Source organism: Cheilinus undulatus, linkage group 14, assembly GCF_018320785.1.
Source record: "Cheilinus undulatus linkage group 14, ASM1832078v1, whole genome shotgun sequence".
Taxonomy (NCBI): Eukaryota; Metazoa; Chordata; class Actinopteri; order Labriformes; family Labridae; genus Cheilinus; species Cheilinus undulatus.
The window spans coordinates 33,725,950-33,745,027 of record NC_054878.1 but is presented as its reverse complement, the minus strand read 5'-3'; the positions used below and the strand labels follow the sequence as shown (position 1 = coordinate 33,745,027).

At 41.2% G+C, this 19,078-nt stretch overlaps 1 protein-coding gene across 1 annotated transcript in view; it reads left to right on the top strand.

Moving 5' to 3' along the window:
- Positions 1-19,078, top strand: part of fut8b (fucosyltransferase 8b (alpha (1,6) fucosyltransferase)) — a 174,806-nt gene that overhangs the window by 73,761 nt on the left and 81,967 nt on the right. The window contains exon 3 of the mRNA XM_041805375.1: positions 16,976-17,581. Within this exon, the coding sequence (XP_041661309.1) occupies positions 17,379-17,581 (203 nt within the window). The 5' untranslated portion in view covers positions 16,976-17,378. The remainder of the gene's footprint in view (positions 1-16,975; positions 17,582-19,078) is intronic.

The following is a 19,078-nucleotide window of genomic DNA, read 5'->3' as shown; positions in this document are numbered from 1 at the left end:
TAGTAGTGATTTAGCAGTCTTTTTAATAAGACAAAAAAAAAAAAGAAAAAAGAAAGTATGGTTTATTATCAACCTTGTTTCAAGAAAGACACTGTATTTGTGATGTTGGGCAACAGCACTACATTACCCTAAATCTTACAGCAACATCTCTGATTGGTGGAGCTGCAAATTTTGGCTGTCTGCTTCCACAAATGATGTTACAGTGCTGGAAAAAGTGGGTGGTAACTGTTGAGCTCTGTGGTGACGACAAATGACATCTTTGCACCAGATTGAGAGGAGCTCTGGCTACTGCCTGCCGCTCATAAACGCCCCTTCCTGTTGACCACCACTGTGAGACACCTCCCCTGTCAGGACCAGTGACCTTATTTGCAGGTCAGGTGTATTTGCTGTTTCAGTCGGGACCACTTTGTCAAGAAACACACATGATTTGCAGTTTACCATGAGCAGTTATTAATTAGCGCTTAGTGCTGTTATTTATGTTTGGCGGTGTGGCTGTTCTGGAATCCCCTTGCCCTTTCATGAGCCTACATGGAAAGCATCAAGCAGGAAAGGCACACTTTCCTGCTCTTCTGGTGCCAGTAAGGAAAGACTGAGGCAGGGAGAGAAGTAGCAAAAAACCCAGATCGGAGTAGGCATCAATGACAACAGAAAGACACTGATTTAGTTAGAAGCAGAATAAAGGAGGAGCTGGGGTGGAGGAGGGTTGCTTGATTGAGATTAGCCAATAGCGTGCTTAGAAGCAAATCAGCTGGTCATCAGCTGATGAGGGCTTGCTGAGATCAGCTGATCCCAATTAAATGGCATTGCTGACTCCGTGGCTTGCCTAAACTAACACTGTTTGCTTGATTTAAGAAATAGTTGTGCGAACAGTGGCTAACTTTAACTTTATTGTGTCATTATTGTGTTTTCGAGGAGGATACACTTTTTGTCCTGCAAGCACAATGTTTAGACAGCTAGATTTTGTAATTAGGTTTTGCATGTTAAGGTCGTTCATTTTGTTGTAAAAATGACTAAAGTTTGTAATAAAAATGCTGAATTTTACTGTCATTGAGGCAGTTCCTAACCAACCCTATCCAACCGTAACCCTAACCGTAGGTGTAACTGGATTTTATTTTGAAAGTTTATGTGTGTTTTTCTGTCCTGACAGTGGTGGAGTCTGACATTGCTGGTTTGCATCCAGACTGTCTTGACTAGATCAGCCAGTTGAAATTTTGCCACAGATGGTTTCAACCTGAAGAGGAGAGTTACTATGGACATTTTTAACACAAAACATGGGCTCCATAGGATCCTTACTAATCAGCAGTACTACTAAAACCCCACATACATTGGTTGTCCTCTGAAAGAAGTGGTCTGAGGGTTTAGTTGCTCTTTAAAACCACTACATTTAGAGCCAGGTTTTCCTATCCTTTTACAGTCTTGCTTTCACAGTGGGTTGCAGTCAAATTACATAGCATCGTAATCATGATATGAGCCTGACCACTTCCAAGTCTTGTTTCAAAGGTCTGATTGTAATCTGAGCAGAATCCATATTCATCGGATCCAGGCGTATCACATTATGCGTTGATGCATATTCAGATGATAAAAATCACACAGTTTAGCAAAGTGTAACACTTCCAGCTCCCTTTTTTTTTTTTTTTTTTTTTACTTCCTCTCCTGTTGTCCCCCTTTCTCTCTGGCCTCTCATTTTCTTCTATTATCCCTTCCTTCACTCTCTCTTCTCTCTTGTGTGTTCAATTAGTCATTAGGCCTCTTTTAAGAGGCTGAATAAAGGTTGGCACCCTTTGTATGGGGTCACCGAAGGAACCTCGGCCCTTCCTTACCGCCCCCACATCTCTTGCTCGTAGCAGGAAACCCAGGCCGTTAAAGGTCAACCGTCATTGGGACTCATTACCAGGAACTGAAACTGGAACAGACAGAAAGTTTGTATATGTCACTGTGTGTGGGTGTGGACGAGTCCAGGCAGCTATATAGCTCAAGGTAGATGGATAACTGAGACCTTGAGCTTCCCCTTCTCTGTTAGTCGCAAATAATGATGGTCACACTTCTCTTTAGTTAGCTCTCTGGCGTCCCCACCACCGCTGTGCACAAAATAAATGATCAATTTGTAATGATGCTTAGTTCCACAGCTTCTCTGCAATGCATCCATCGCCAAATAAACACCAACTCACGCTCCCACATACACAGACTCAGACACTTAATGTCCTCTTGGCTTTAGGCGTGATGCATGCAGCTGCTTGAGTGGCATTGACTCTTGCTCTTTTCCCTTCTCTCTCTAACACACAACCATTGCAGGGCCAGTTCATCACCCACACTGACACAGTGAATTTACAATGCTGTCCTTGACCACGTCTGAGCCCTGAGATCCACCTTCACTCATCAGGAGACAGATTGGGTTGGCAGGTGGGGTCCCCCGCCCTGGTCCCTGTTTTTTTATTTGGACATAAAAAGTCATAAACAGAGGGATGATTGGTTCCTTTTTACTGCTAATCATGTGTCCCTCCATCCCAATTAAAAACTTGTTTGCATAAACCACCAGCACAAACATCCTCACACACACTAGCCAGCAAGGTGTGGGTGTGGTGCTGTTTTGTGTGTTTCGGATCTTTATGTCACTGTGAGTGCAAGAGCGCGTGTAAAAGCGCGTGCGCGTGTATTCCTGCTGTCAGCGAATTCTCCACAGAGATAACCTTGAAGGAGAGGCTGTGTGCTTAGCTCTGATACCGAATGCCAAGCTGCAGCCGGCTCAGCTTTTGCACGCCTAGAACTTCTGTTAGACCTTTAGCCACTTCTGTGAGACTTAATCCCAAAGTTGTGATGATGTGGGCTGGCTTCAGTGCCCAGGTGGCGACGCCGCTCACATAGTTGGTGCTCAACGATGAAAGCATGACACTTTGTGAGTACACAGCTCTCTGAGAATTGACTTGTGTTTGATTGTTGTACTCTGTTGTAGACATGATCTTAAGATATTTAAGCTCTCCATGGTTAAAATATTAGGAACCAATATGATACAATACCATACAATACAATAAGATGCAACACAGTGTAATACAGTGTGATAAGATGAGATGTGGTTTGATACGTTACCATATGACACAATTAAATATGATCCAATGAGATACAATATGATAAGCAATATATGGTCGATAAGAATGGATAGTAATATGGTATTTAAAAACTAAATGAATGTATCCCTTTCCAGCAGCAGCACCATTGCCTGTGTGAAGATCCTTTATGAGTGATGACAGACTGTAAACAGCACTGGGAACATTACTTCCACATCCTGTCTGATAGTAATTTCAGGTCATCTTTTCTAATGTTACCTCTGAATGAGAGAAGAAAAGAGAGCGCTATATTAATGCCATACTCGAACATTTTGATCAGTTTTGAAAAATGTATACCACTCAATTCTCGTGACCCATAATGAAAATATTGTGCAACTCTGTGATGATTAACATTTATGCACAGCCATTGTATTATGATGCATAATGATATCAAATTTCACGTTGCTGCGTTTACCTCAGCTGAAGAGGACTACCCGGGTCTACGGCCAGCCTCTCCTTCTGTGTTGTATTCAACATGAAAGTGTTAGTCAAGCTTCCCTGGATGAGTATAAAACTCCTGTCTGTGGATGATAATTCCCTTTGACTTTGTTTTCATCTTCAACTTGGGTCTTGCCAGAAACTAAACAAAGCAAAGGTCTTCAGACTGAATTTTGTTCTGTTTTCTCTGAATATATTCTTCAAATCATGACTGTGGAAATACTTTGACAGAACTATTCTCCCTGCCAAACACCTGATTCAGATGGAAAAATACCACATGCTTCCATTTTATTTCATTTGGACTGAAATGTTTTGCATAGAAGATACTACACCTTAAATTGAAGGCTCCAAAACTCAAAAGAAGACACCCTCCACAATCCCATGTGAAACTTGTGTGCAGTGATAGATCTTGACCTCCTGTGCAGGCTGGTAAAAACCTCCAATTTCCCATGAATAATCCTGAGAACATGACCTTGCCGTCCTCTGTGTTGGCTATTGCCATTTAATGTGTCCGTATTAACACCCAGTGCAGTTATTGCCCTTTACTCTCCAGCTCTGTTCTCTTCTCTTTCCCCATGCCGGGCTTTCTCTGTTCCATTTAGCCATAGTTAATGGACTCCTCCACATTCAGGTTAGAAATGTTGTGAAGTAAACAGCAGCTCATGAAATATTTACCACTCTCCTGTATGTGTGAGAGGGTGTATGCTGCTCTGTGTGTGCATGTGTGTGCAGCCAGGCATACCCAACCACCAGGTGACTCCCGCACCCCCCCACCCTTCAAAATCCCTCAGAAAGCTTCGGGTGTCTCTGCATCTCGGCTCTGAGCCAACTGAGACGCAAAAGAGGAACTGTGGGAGTGGGAGCACTCTGCTGCTGGATGAGTCAGACACTTGCTGATATTCATATTGATGAAAAAATCACAGTAACTCCCACTTAATTGGGATGTTTTTCGTTGCAAATGGCAGGAAACAAGGGAGCAAACATTTCAGGTTACGATCTTTCAGCCTGAAATATTTTTGATGTTATTCTCCCTTGCCTCTGCTTTTTAGAATGAATATATTATGATTCACTGATTCTCTTTTTGTGTCTTTGTCTGATCCATTACAATTGAGTGTTTTTGGTCTTGGTACTTGGATTTGAAATGTGTCACGCTGTGTTCCCGACACTGTTGTGATCCGTCCCTTTGGGAACTGGGGTTGAGGCTGTGAGGTCGTCTCTTTGAACCTTCAGACCAGCTGAGAAAATAGGCAGAAAATCTGCAGCTCAGTCTCCATTTGTAGGAAACTGTGGCAGCACCAGACTGCTATCAGGTGGAAACAAGCATAGCTTTATGGCTATAAAGATGGCCGTTTCTCAAGAACAGCTTGCTCAGCAAAGCATCACTGGATAAATAATGGTTAAAATTCGCTGCCAGAGTTGGAGTTGATGTTTCTCCTGCTGCTTTTCTCTGGTCCAAACACCTGCAAGCTTCCCTAATGATACTGAGAGCCGGACTTCTCGAATAAAACTGGTCGTATACTGGAAGGAAAATTACAGCGATAATAATGGAATCCTTCCCATTGGCATCCTTGTAATGTTTCTTCTCATTTCTACCCGATGCTCTTAAACTGCTGCTTTTCATGCAGCATATTCCTGCATACCCCCTGTAAAGTAGACCCTTGTAGCACTTTCTAATACACTTGTGCAGTGGAACTTTTCACTCTTGTAAAAAGATGGATCTGGGAATTATTGTAGGTCTTCAAAGGCTGCTTAGAAGATCTGACTTCATAGTATATTTTTTCATATTTTCAAGTTGATTTTTGGGTTTTGTTCTTGATTTAGATAGAACAGTGGATGGAGTCAAGGAGAGAAATTGGGGAATGATGTTTGAGAAAGGATCTTATAACTCTTTAAACACAACAATTAGCTGCTCCATTAACAGCTTCCCTGAGCTTTCTGTTGTTGCCTGTAGCATTGCCTTAACAAAATCCATATGCTTTCATTTCTTCATCATTCTTTGTGGTCCTGTGAATGCACAGTGGCAGCGTAGGGTGTTTTTATGGATACGCATTCATGCATCTATTATCTTACAAGCATGTTAGTATCCAAAGTTAGCATTTAGCTCAAAGCACCAGTGTTCCTAAATATGGTCCTCTTTTGTTTGATTTTGTGCCGAGTCGTCATTAGACTGAACACAGACGAGAAGCAACACATATGTGCTGAACTGCATATGAACTCTGTCAGCCCCAGTATGAAGCAGTTGTGTTTGTGTAACTGAGTATCTGAAGCTTGTGTAAAGTGAGATTGTCAGCATTTTCAATATTTTTTTGTACCCACATACATTAAACCAGTGGTTCTGACCTGCTCTGGCTTTGGGACCAACCATAAACATATACCTTAGATGAAGTATTAAGCACTATTTGATCAAATCCGTTCCTAGATGAGGAATAATGTTTAACACAAGGTCTTATTGTTTGACATTCACTTCCTTGTTGTGTACTTCTCCATACAAGCATTGTGTATCCCATCAGGGGAGCAGTGGCTGTATTTAGGGCACTGCTGCTGTATCATATTTGACCAAATGTGAGGGGCTAAAAGGCCAGAGCAGAATTTTTGTCTCATTCTAACCTTGGAGAGAGGGTGGCAGGATATAAGGGTTTAAAAAATCAGAAGATACGTCATGCAAAGAAATGCCCTTTAAATTCGTGCTGCCCTCTTTAGGCTCTAAAGAAGTTAGAAACACACCGACACCTCCGCACAAACATGAAGGAAGATTCAGGATTTTGGTTGATAGATGCGGACTACATGCCTTTTTCTGCCCTCTGCATGCTCCGCCCTCTGTCCCAGCCTCTGTTCTCACTGTTTAACTCACTTTTCGATAGATATGTTTAAAGTCACTTTAGTGTTTGACACATGCATTTACAGAAGTGTCTGGTACAAGTAGATAGAGAGCAGAGAAGAGAGACAGCGATGTCTCCTGGTCTATGAAAGATTCTTTTACATCCCGACCTGCAGGCTGATGACAGCTTCGCAGCCCTGCACCAACACGACAAATAAAATGGCCTAAATATGATTAAAAACAAGGATAATAAAGAGAGCAGAACCACTGCTTACATTTCTTCAGGTTTATTAATGATAACTCTTTATCTTAAACAGAACATCAAACCTTTCTGGAGATTTAAAAAATTACTAGTTTTGGGTAGCCACAAGGTCATTTTTGTAGCTGTAGTATCCAACAAATATGGACATTGTTGAATTTTAACTAGTATAGTATTGAATTTTTAATTGGTCTTATAACAGTTGTCATGCATGCTGTGTAATTCAGTAGACTCAATCTCTGTGCTTATTGCCAGAACATTCTGATAGATGACCTCTGCTGTAGCCTGAGTCATGCTGTAGATAAACCGGCAGGACTGAAAGCAGGTCGCCTCTGCTGACCCCTCGGGCTCCTGCATGTTGCTGCAGCACAGGGGATTCATGTGACAGGGGGCGACAGTCCAACTCACACTCCCACATGCACCAAACCATACCTGCCTCACCTTGCTGTCGCAGCAAGGTAAGAGAGAACAGTGAGGTTTGAAATTCCAGGTTGAGAGGGAGGGCAAAAGGTCAAATTTATAAACAGCAGAGGGTTGCATATGCCTCTCTTTGGACTCCACATTCAAATAAAAACAGCAACATATTTTATTTTGTTCCAGACCTTGCTATCAAGAGAACTGGTAGATGTGGAAGAAGAAAGAATAAAGTGCTGTAACTCCTCTAAAACCCCACTGTCAGCACATCTGTCACACTTTCCAACTTAGAGACACTTGTGCCACAGCAGGGAGCTTTTATATATTTATTTCAGTGACATTATTATAATTTCTATTATTTATCATGCCCGCTGGAAGCAGCCCCAGGGCAGATGTGGAGGCTTTGAGAAAATAAAAAAATGTTCCAGTGCATGACTTGTTCTGACTTAATCTCTGGTGGTATCTTCATCATTAGGATAAACTGCAATAGAGTATAACTTTCCCTTCAATCTGTGCTCTTTCTGCTGACACAGGCCTCGATAGATATCTGAAACTATCAAAAGACAAACCCTGAATGCATCACAGCCAGGGTGAAGCTAAAAAACACAGGAAAAGGAAAATCATTATGTCTCCCTCACTCTGTCTGTAATGGCTATAATTTTTAAAGCAGACTTTCACCAATGATTATTGGTGTTTTTACCCTCTGAGGTAGAGAACATCTCTTTAGTAGTGATTATCTGCTGCCTTCTGTAATTAATTGCACATGGTTGATCTCAGGTTCTGTTTCCTAACCTCTGCACACTTGTGCTCCCACTAATGTGACCAGATTAGCTCAAACTGTTCCACCCAATATTAGGGAGAATTTGCTTTTGCTATTAATAGCACATTAGGCTGTGTAGCAATTTCCCCCCAAAGTGTGAGATCAGCAGAGTCCGCTGCCATTTTCAACAATCGAAAACCCATATTCATGACCTTTAGTGTGAAGGATATGTTTGTCAATGAGCCTGCTATTTTCTACCTGATTATGCGTATCGTTTTGCGTCGCCCTTGATGTTAATGATGTTAGCTTGTGTTTCAAGGCTATTAAAGGGGCGCTACGGCATTTTAGTGTTGCACTTCAGTGTTGTAGAGGGACTTTCACAAGACAAATTTACGAAAGAGTCAGCAAAATCAAATTAACAGAAGAGGATATTTCAACTTTGACCTTTTTCTGAAAGGAAAACTAGATCCTTCATTTCCCATAATGCAGTTCCATTCCATTTCTTTCAGGCTTTCCTTGCCTATTTAAAAGCGGTGGGACAATTTATTGGTATGATGTAGGGATAGGCGTTTGGAAGAAACCTGCCAACTTGAGCATCCATAATTTTAACGATCAATTAATTGATTAATTGTTATGTATGTATAAAAACATGCATACATGGGCATATATGTATATATATATATATATATATATATATATACAGTGCTTAAAAATTTATTAGTGCTTTAATGCGGACTCTTTCATTTTCACTGAGCTCTCCACATTTTACCATTTTGAACAGGAATGAGGAATTTCAAACTGAATTCACCTTTTTATACCCAAATTTGAGCCGGCTCACTGGGCTCCTCTGAGAAGTCAGAAATGAATCAAGCATTTCATTCAAGCACTAAAACTCATTTTTCTGTTCAGGAATGCAAATAAATAACTATAATTTGACATATTAATCAAGAAATATTAATGTGCTTTACTATTTGTTCAGTTTTTTTGTAAATCAGTAAATTTGAAAATTCATGGTCAACAATAATAATTATATTTTAGCATTAAAAATATCATTTTGGTTAAAGAGCTTCTACATATTGGTGTATTAACCATTGCAGAAACATAAAAAATGATTTTGGTAATTACCAATGCTGTAAATTTAGGGCAGCTGTGGCATAAACCTTACTTTTGGTGTTGGTCTAATAAATTTGTTAGCACTGTATGTGTGTACAATATTTCCCTATCAAAATAGATAACTGAGTGTGTTTCTCAATGATGTATTTATTTTCACCCTTCCAAAAGCCTGGGGCTCTTAAACATAAACTAGGCATAGTCTATTGTAGTACCTATTGCAGGGATGTGCAACAAAATATGCAGGCATCTCAAAATTCTATTCAAACCCAAAAACAACCACAACAAACAATAGCCTTAGTTGGCTACCATTTTTTCACAAAATAAAGTTAGAAGGAATCCAAAGTCTATAGCCCATCTTATAACAGGGAGCGGGCCTCATAAACAAAAACAACAAACAAACAATACCCACTCACAATGTCATGACGGTAGATATTGTTGTGCACTGCAGAGTAAGACGAGTTTAGTCTCTTTATAAATGCCAACATCAGATCAACTAAATTCCTGTGATTGACCAAATTCTTAACAATTGTTCCCATCCCTAATATGATGATATATATCATTGTCCTGACTCTGACAATCACAAATATCAGTGTTTTAATGTTCAACTTTAATATCAAAATGAAGCTAAAAGGAAACACTATACCAGCTCTCTTTACTACTGTAAAGTGAAGATGAACTCATCTCTGCATAGAGAGTTAAACTCATCAGAGATGAGTGGACTTAACTGGCAAGAGTCCTACAATACAATCACTGCCAGTTCTGTTGACGAGTGGGAAATGCATTGTTCATGCTACAAACTGGGCTGAAGCACAAAACTCACATAGGTGCTTATATGGCAAGAGTTTTATGTCTACAGAGGAATGGAAGCTGACTAAAAAAGATTCATGTTCTGCCATGTTTTTCTGCTTGTTGAAAAATGCTACCACTGTGAAAATGCTTAGACTATAAATATTTACTGTCAGATATTCTCCCAGCACATAATCCCTGTCCATTGCATTACAACTGATTCTGTTTGCATGTTAACAAAAGTGAAAGCATGTTTTAAAACTGTTTAACAAAACTTAATACAAGGTGACATAAAAACTACAGTATCTCAAATATTCTCTAAAATATTCAAAGACAGTTTTTACAATTGTAATGGGACATGTCTTTTTGTGGTGGCTGCCATAGTTTATGGGTTCAGTCACCCAGACCCAACTCGGTAACATGGAAACCCCCCTACACTCAGCATTTGGAGGAAGGAGGGTTCCCGGTTTGGGGACCTCAGAATTTCAGCTCTGCTTTTTGCAGATGATGTGCTTCTTTTGACTTCTTCTGCCAGGGACCTCCAGCAAGCACTGGAGTAGTTCGTCTGAGTGTGAAGTGAGTCGGGATGAGGGTCAGCACCTCCAAGTCCAAGGCCATGGCTGGTTTGCTGAGTCCTTGCTTCAAGTAAAGGAGTTGAAGCATCTCAGGGTCTTTTTCCCGAATGAGTGTAGATTGGACCATGAGATGTACAGGTGGTTTGGTGCTGCGCTGCAGATGTTGTTCTGGACTGCAGCGGTGGAGAGAGAGCTGAGCTCTTGGTTTACTGGTCCATCTTCGTTCCAGCCCTCACCGTAGTCATGAGATCCCAAGTTCAATCAGTCAACATTAGATTCCTAAGGAGGCTGGCTGGGCTCAGCCTTAGAGATAGGGTAAGGAGCTCAGACATGTGGATGGAGCTTGAAGGAGAGCTGCTGCCCCTTTGCGTTGAAAGGGAACAAGTTGAGGTGTTACGGGCATCTGATTAGGTTGGCTTCTGGATGCCTCCTTGTGGAGGTCTTTTGGGTTCTTCCAACTGTGAAGAGACCCTGGAGTAGGCTCAGGACTCGCAGTAGGAATATATATCTTACCTGGCTTGGGGGGCCTTGGAAGAGCTGGAAAATTTTTGCCGTCTGGGTTGACTTGCTGAGCCTGCTGCCACCGCGACCCAGCCCCAGATAAGTGGAAGAAAATGGATTGATGGATGGATAAGACTAGCATTGCTCAGTTTCGCCCACCTCTGTGGTCTCCTTCTCAGTTGTATGACTTGCTTTGAATTGAGGACCCTGCTGGTGCAATTTTACATACTGTGTGCTTGAAGTTATTGATGTAATCAGTCAAAACAGCTTTTTTTGTATTGCACTTTTTCAGACAAAATAATATACTTGAACCTAAAAAATACCAACATATCCCTTTAAGAATATACACTGCCCTCAGGTCTTCAGATAAGCTGTTTCACTGGCGGGGGCCGCGGTGATAAAAAGATGCCTCCCACTTCCAGAAGTACCGAGGCACTCTAATGGGCTTTTAAGTTAAAAGCACTTTGGATATACAGAAATGAGCAAGACCATTAAGAGCTTTATAAACCAATAAAATAATCTCAATATTAATTCTAAAACAAAGAGGTAGCCAATACAGAGACTTTTGCATAGTAATACATGCATTACATCATGCACTTTTTAGGCTTATTTAAACACTATGGTGTTTAAATTAGTCAGGTATCATGATGTATCAGTATTGTGTTGCAATATGTCAAGTACTGCAAAAACAGTGTATCATGATATCATTGTTGTTATACGTTTTACATCATGAGCCAAACACTGATTCCCAGTCCTCCTTTTAAATGCCCGTGTCTTTCAAATTCCATGGGTGAAGTTTTTTCTCCATTGACACACAAGAAGTGTTTTTCTTTTTTTCTTTTTTTTGTGGCATGTTTTGACTGCTGGCTTCCTGCAGTCTTCCTCTTTTGGAAATCAGCAGTTGAAACATGTCAAAGTAACAAAAAAACTCTACTTATCTGTCAATGAGAATACACAGAAAACAATTAGAGTTTGTGAAAAGATTGTCAGAGTTTTCTGTCCATCAGTATTGGTCAAGTGTTTTTGAAGACATTTCCAGCACGGCTTTGGCAGATGGCTGTCAACATGAGTCTGGTTCTGCTCGAGATTGGCTATAAAAGGAAAGGTTTGTCTTGCCCCTCCAAGTAAATATTACTAATGCTGAGCTCATGGTCATGAGTACAGGTCTTTATATTAACAGGCTAAATTAGAATTAGAGAGTACGGTCTGGACCTGCCCTCTTTGTACGTTTTTTTTTTTTTTTTTTGGTATATATCTTTTGTTATAAAGTGGCGCTATGCAAACTAGGACAGTCGCACTGCAGACCAGTCATCTGACAGCCACTCTCACAGATTGTTCATCTGAGACTACTTAGCGATTTAGCTAACGTGGCTAAAGCGAAGCTCACATAGCAACTATGTAAGTTACAGATCTGGCTTAACTACATAGCTGAGTTAGCTTTAGCTACATTTGCTTCTAATCAAATTGCTAAAGCTAACTTGGCTAATGAAGCTACACAACTAACATAGCTACGTAGATAACATAGCTAAATCTAAGCTCATAAAACAGCTACATTAACTACATAGATTTGTTATCTGTGTAGCTATATTAGCTTTAGCCCTGTTTGCTAAAGCTCAGGTTGCTTAAGCTCATGTTTCTAAAGCTAACTTAGCTACTTTGGCTTATTTAGTAATGTTAACTATGTAGCTAGTGTAGCTATGTTATGTTTGTGTTAGCTAATGAAGCTAAAGCCAACAATCATTCCCATAGTCACTTCTGAAATAGGTTTATACATAATTTAATCCTGTATTAGTTTGTAATGTTTGTATTTTGGTTATTTCATGAATGAAACTGCCAGACTTTGTTTGCTCTTCATTTCTTAGATATACGGTGTCAAAGATAGTTTGTGAGAGTGGCAGCCAGAGATGTATGGTCTGTTGTAGGGCTGGGCGATTATGGCAGAAATCAAAATCATGATTAATTGAACTCTTTACGTTGATTCTGATTAATGAATGATATTCCACGCCCAACCTCCTACTCTGTTTGTTCTGAAAATCTTTTATGTAAAAAGTCAAATTTTCCAAGAAAAGTAGAAAATAAACAGCTTGTATTTATTTATAACAAAATAAATTATTTTTATACTGTTGTATAAAATGGTGGAAAATAACTTTGCTGCTCACATTGCACAGTCAGCTCTGTGTTTGAGTTTTAGTGGACTGGATGAGGATGAGTACATGACTAGTACTTCTTCTCTTGGGTTTACAGCAGGCTACATGCCTCGCAACACCTGGCTACCTATAACGTGACCAGTGTTTTTTTAAGGGTGTGGCACATTAGTAGAATTAGAATTAAAAAGGAAAATAATTAAAATAATTGACACAGTAGGTTTATGTCAGTTATAGGCTCTAAATGTCGATTTCGATTGTTTTTCGATTAATTGCCCAGCTCTAGCATGCAGCAAGACCACTTTCATACAAGGAAAGACTGATTTATTGATTAACATCCCTTGTAACATCAGTGGGACTATTCTGTCAAGAACCAGACCAGAATATCAAATTAAGCGGACTTCCCCTTTAAATCACGTTTATTATGGTTGGTGTGCAGCAAAGTTTATCATTTTCTTCAGCTTTTGCCTCTTTTATCTGGACTGATATCACTGAGTAGGCCATTAACTGCAAGGAGTTCATGTTAATTTCCCCTGAGTTCTATTAATACAACAGTAATATATTACTGGCTTAGCTTGACTTTCAAGTATAAGCAGAACACTAGCAAGGAGTGTTATCACAAAAAATCCCCATATCCTATTTGCAGCAGTTGCCTGCCTCATCCCACAGCTTTATATATATCAGTTTTAGTCTACTGAACACAAACCTCATTATGGCTCCTCAAACACAGTGACAAGGGCTTTTGCAGGCTGCCTTTTAGTAAAGTCCCAGTTGTGCATTAGCTGGTGGAGTGCTACCCTCTTGCAGCTCTTATTTTCCATAATAAAACACAGCTCAGCACATCTTTGTGCTGCATGCATAAAAAGGAGCTACCGTGGTGTCAGCCTAGGTTAGTCGCAACAGGATCACCGGCAAGGAATGAACGTCTGTGCAGATTTCAATAATCCCACATCATTCAATAAGAAATGAATGGGCATAGATTGTGTCTCATTGCTTTAGCGTTTTTAGCTGCTATTTTCCAAGCTGTTTTCACAAGTGAAGCATGAAAAGTCTCTCTGGAATTACAGCATGGCACCATTTATGTCCTACATATCAACTATGCAGCTATGGTAAACATGATGTGCCACTGTTAACCTACTTCTGAGCTGCAAGGCGAACCCCAGCAGGAAGACTTCCTCTCTCTCTTAACGCTCACAGACGGAAGCACCAGAGACACTGCGACGTGTCAATCAACCCCACCCCACCGCCAACACCACTCACGTAAAGTCTAAGATGTTTGGCATTATTCCAGCGCGCTGTGGTACACTCTCAGAGATGATAGCACTCATACTCACACATACTTAGATGTTGTGCACTCACACACCTGCCAGTCTTCATCCCATCACACGACCAGCCTCTGTTGCATGGCAGGGCTTTGTTTGTGAGTTGACAGCAAAGGTTGCTTCATAAACCCGGCACGCGTCCATCCCCGTCTCCCCCGCTGCTCGCCGATGAAGGGAAGTGATGATCCAGGGATTTTTTCATTCCCTCTGCTCCATTGGGCTCACGGTATCACCTTGACAATGTTGCATTCCGTCACGGAGGCTTCGGGGATGGCAGCGGGCACTTTAGGGAGCAGGAAATGCTCGGGGAGATTTTTGTGGGATTTAACCACCTCCAAACAAATCCATTAACTGTCTGGCTTAGCCGTGCTTTAAATAAGAGCAGAGAGAGAGCATTGGAAGTGGGGTGTGGGGGGGCTGTGATGAGGATGTGGTACAGGGTGTCAGGGGGGAAAAAAGGATGTATTTAGTTATGCATGACTCCTGTATGTGTCTATGTTTGAGTGCCAGGACATGGCAAGTGGAACATCCCTGTCCTGTCCCGACAGCAATGCAGCAAGACTCTAGGACTGCACATCACTATGTTAATGCAAATTGCAGCGTCATGCTGATCAATCCTGTATGCTGCTGAGACAGGGTTATGTCGGGACCAGTCTGCTTCTTGGCTGTGTGTGTCGGCCTGTCTGACCTGCTCTGTGATGAGACATGTCTCATGCTTTGCTCACTTCTCAAGGAGTATTTGTCTGTCTTGCTGGATCCCTGTCCTAACTCTTCAATGAATTTAGTTTGCTTCAAATGCTGTATATGACATAAAAATGTAGTTTCAGCATTCAGTGAAGTGAAGCTCAAGGAATGCCCTAAATCTGCAATCCCTGCAACAACCCACAGAGGGCATCTGCAGATTCTACTGTATGAAATAACACTTATCTATAGACTTTTTTTTTTTTTTTTTTTGCAGATTTTATAGTTGACTAAGATCACATGATTCAAGTCATCTCCAACACATTACAGGATTTTCCTATATTTTGCTGTATTCCTTTTACCCTCTGCCTTTACAAGCCTTCCAGGACCAGCTACTGAGAAGCATCCCCACAGCATGATCCTGCCCCCACCGTGCTTCACAGTGGTGATGGTGTGTTTGTGGTGATGTGGAGTGTTTGGTGTCAGCTAAACACTGCATCTTGTCTGATGGCCAAAAAGTACCATTTTGGTCTTGGCCATGGAGTCTCCCACATGCCTTTTGGCAAATTCCAGTCAAGAAATTTAATATGAGGTTTCTTTAACAGTCGCTTTCTCTTTACCACTGTCCCATAAAGCTTTGACTGGCGAAGAACCCAGGCAACAGTTGTTGTTTGCAGAATCTGAAGCTTGTAACTCCTTCAGAGTGGTCATAGGTGTCTTGATGTTCTCTCTCACTCGTCTCCTTCTTGCACGGTCACTCAGTTTGTGAAGACGACCTGATCTAGGCAGAGTTACTCATGTGCCATACTCCTTCCATCTCATGATGATAAATTTAACCAAACTCTGGGGGATGTTAAGTGCCTTGGACTGTTTTTTTATATTAATTCCCTGACTTATACTTTGCAGTAACCTTATCTCTGAGATGCTCAGGGTGTTCTTTTGTCTTCATGGTGTAATGGTAGCCAGAAATACTGATTAACCAGTGACTAGATCTTCAAGACACAGGTGGCTTTAAATTAAAATGTTATTGGTGGAGAACATCTCGTGACCCACCTGCAGTGCCTCCAGCCCACAATCTGGAAAGCAGTGCCTCAAAGGCATGGCTACCTGTGGTTGGCAAGCCGCTACCACAGTGACTTGTCAACCTCAGTAGAGATGATAAAAATGAGATGTGCTTTCACCTTGTCATCCTAATATGGAGCCTTCTGGTTCTAAAATACTGTCATGGTGACGGTTACCAAATGAATACACTCTTCAAAGGAGGGTTACGGACTAATAATGCCATCACGGTGGCTATTCTAACTTCTCTAATACATGTTTTGCTTCAAAAGGCTTCATTTCCAACATTTTTACTCATATTACAACAAAAAACTGATTTAGCCTGCGAATATATATAGCAGACTAAACTCTGGGTTTGTTGGTCTCAGCTCTGTGCTGACACTGATGGATGGAATGATACTTCCTTCAGCTTAAGATTCATTCTGAGGTTCAAACGTGTTTCATGGCTGCTATTCTTTTCTTTTCCTTTTTTGCATGAATCCCTCTCTCTCCAACCATAAGCCTGGATTCCACATGGAGGAAGACAGGTGGCCCCATTCACACATGAATCTGTTTCTTGGGGAAATAACTGTTGTTGCAGAATACAACTGAAGAGGGATTTACACCATTACCCAACCAAACAGATTATTTTCTTTGGACTGAAAAGACAAATAGCAACCAAATCTATTAAAAATGCATAATGTCTTATAAAACTGATTTCAGAATCATTTTTCAGTTGTTTATCAGCCCTTTTCTGCCACTCTCTGTCTCACAGATCCTTGCTGGTAAAAAAAAAAAAAAAAAAACAAAAAAGAAGGAGGGTGTGAGGGAAGTTTGAAGGTAGATGGGAGCTCTGAGCTGAGGGATGAAGGTGGGGACTCTCCAAAGAGAGCATTTGTGTTGGTCTGAAAAATGCGTACTCAATTTTGCATTTTAAGCCTACCAAGAATGTTAAGTGTTTTTCAGACTTGTCAGAATTGAATGTCATTTGCTTAACTTAAAATTGTCTTTCTCTGTTTCTACAGGACACTACTGTAGGACAAGAATCGCCTGGGACAAAAGGAAACATCCAGACCGTGTGGGACTGGTTAACCAGGAGCTGGTTGAAACAAAGAGAACCTAACCTGGCTGTTGAAACACATACTTCTGAACGTGCTCGCCATGCTTTAGCACAAACAGGAAACGCTGGTTGATCGCAGGAGAAACACCTACTGCCTTTTCTTCACACTCCTGAGCCACAAGCTGACATATCCTGCTCTCACCTGTCATTCCCTGACCACCATCGCTGCAAACATGCCAACGTTGGTGCTGCGGCACTTGTGGTGACGGGGGACAGAGTGTGTGTGCACATCCGGCAGGAAGGCCGGGTGGGTTGGTGGGTGTACAGGCACACTGACACGTGTTTTTCTGAGCCCGTGAGGCTGAACCATGCGGCCTTGGGCGGGTTCATGGCGTTGGATTACCCTGGTGCTGTTGGCCTGGGGGACGCTCCTCTTCTACATCGGTGGTCACTTGGTGAGAGACAGTGAGCACCCAGAGCGGTCCAGTAGGGAGCTCTCCAAGATCCTGGCCAAGCTAGAGCGGCTCAAGCAGCAGAATGAAGACCTGCGACGCATGGCCGAATCGCTCAGGTAACAACACACAATGGAGGTGGTGGAGTTATTCTGTTGAACTCTATAGCTGATGAACAGATTTATTCTCAGAAAAGTACCTGAGCCTTCAACTTTCATTAATAAACCAATAAAGCTAAAAGAAGGGAAAACCAATGTAACAATTTGTAATCAAGGGGATACAGACAGTTGATCTGTGATCCATTTGGATCATCCCCTAAGATTCACACTGCACATTATCTGTGAATCAATGGAAAATGGATCAGCATGTTGTAAAATAAATGTAGTGTCACGTAATCCCTGTGCAGTGTCTCAGTAAAAGGAAAGCAGCATTTATTAGTGTACTGGCACCATTGGGATTCTCTGCACAAATGGAAAGAAGGTTCAGTCTTTTACAGTACATTTTCATAGTTATTAAAATTCATGGAGTTGCATTTAGATTTTTAGTGCTATTAAAAACAAAGTTTGAGTCGGAGTTTGGTTAACAGAGGAGTAGAAAAGTTATATGATAAAATGTTCTGTTCTGCAATCTGAACCATGAGATTTGTGATCCATTCTTGACACTGGCATATGAATGTTGTTAAAGTTACAAAACTATAAGAATCTCAACACAGGCTAAAGGTCTTTGCTCATCGAGTCTGTTCTTTTCTTCTAGGTTGCCACATTTAAAATAAAGAAAGATCTCAAGTTATGCTAATTATATTTGCAGACTTACGTTTGTCATTGTTTTCAGGACTGGTCAATTTTTTTTTTTTGCGCTGTCACATCCCTTTCAAGTCATTTAACGTGTGATTGACTATTCAGAGCCGTGACTGTAGCTCCTGTCTCTCTCTGTCTCTCTCTCTCTCTCTCTCTCTCTCTCTCTCTAGCTCATGTATTATGCCGATATCAGAAATAAAACATAATGGATAAAGGCCAAAATTTGGACCTACTGCAACATACTGGGACTGAATAGAAAAGTCGCAAGCCATCACTCCAACTTGGCACAGAGCCATGATACATGAGATTGAACCAGAATGTATGATGATCTCTGTATCTCTCTGGATATACCCAGGGTTTTCCTTTTCAATTAGTGAAAGAGTCACAGAATCATCCATATTTTCTTCCTTGGCTGCCTGAGTCTGATTCCAGATTGTGCTAGTGTGTTCTATACGCCCTTCAAAACCTGGGATCCCTGATTTCTGCACTGTTGTGCACTGTTGAACCATTCCTTTCTTAGTAACTAGCTAGCCCCTGTGCCACAATACTAAAGAAAATCTTTCCCTCTAAATTTTAAGAGTGAAATGGTTCTAAACTGGTTTAGATCAGGGGACTCCTTCTCCTTAGGAATAAGGATTCCCACTGCTCTACACCAGGCTCTGGGGATAGATTGTTTCCTCCATACTAACCGTGGTAATCGCCACAGAAAAGAATCCTTTGCATGCCTTCCTAAGGCTTGCAATTCCTTCCACCTCGGTAGTTAAATGAGTAGAAAAATTAAACAAATCTGACTCAGTGTGCAAGGTTTGAGTGGGTGAC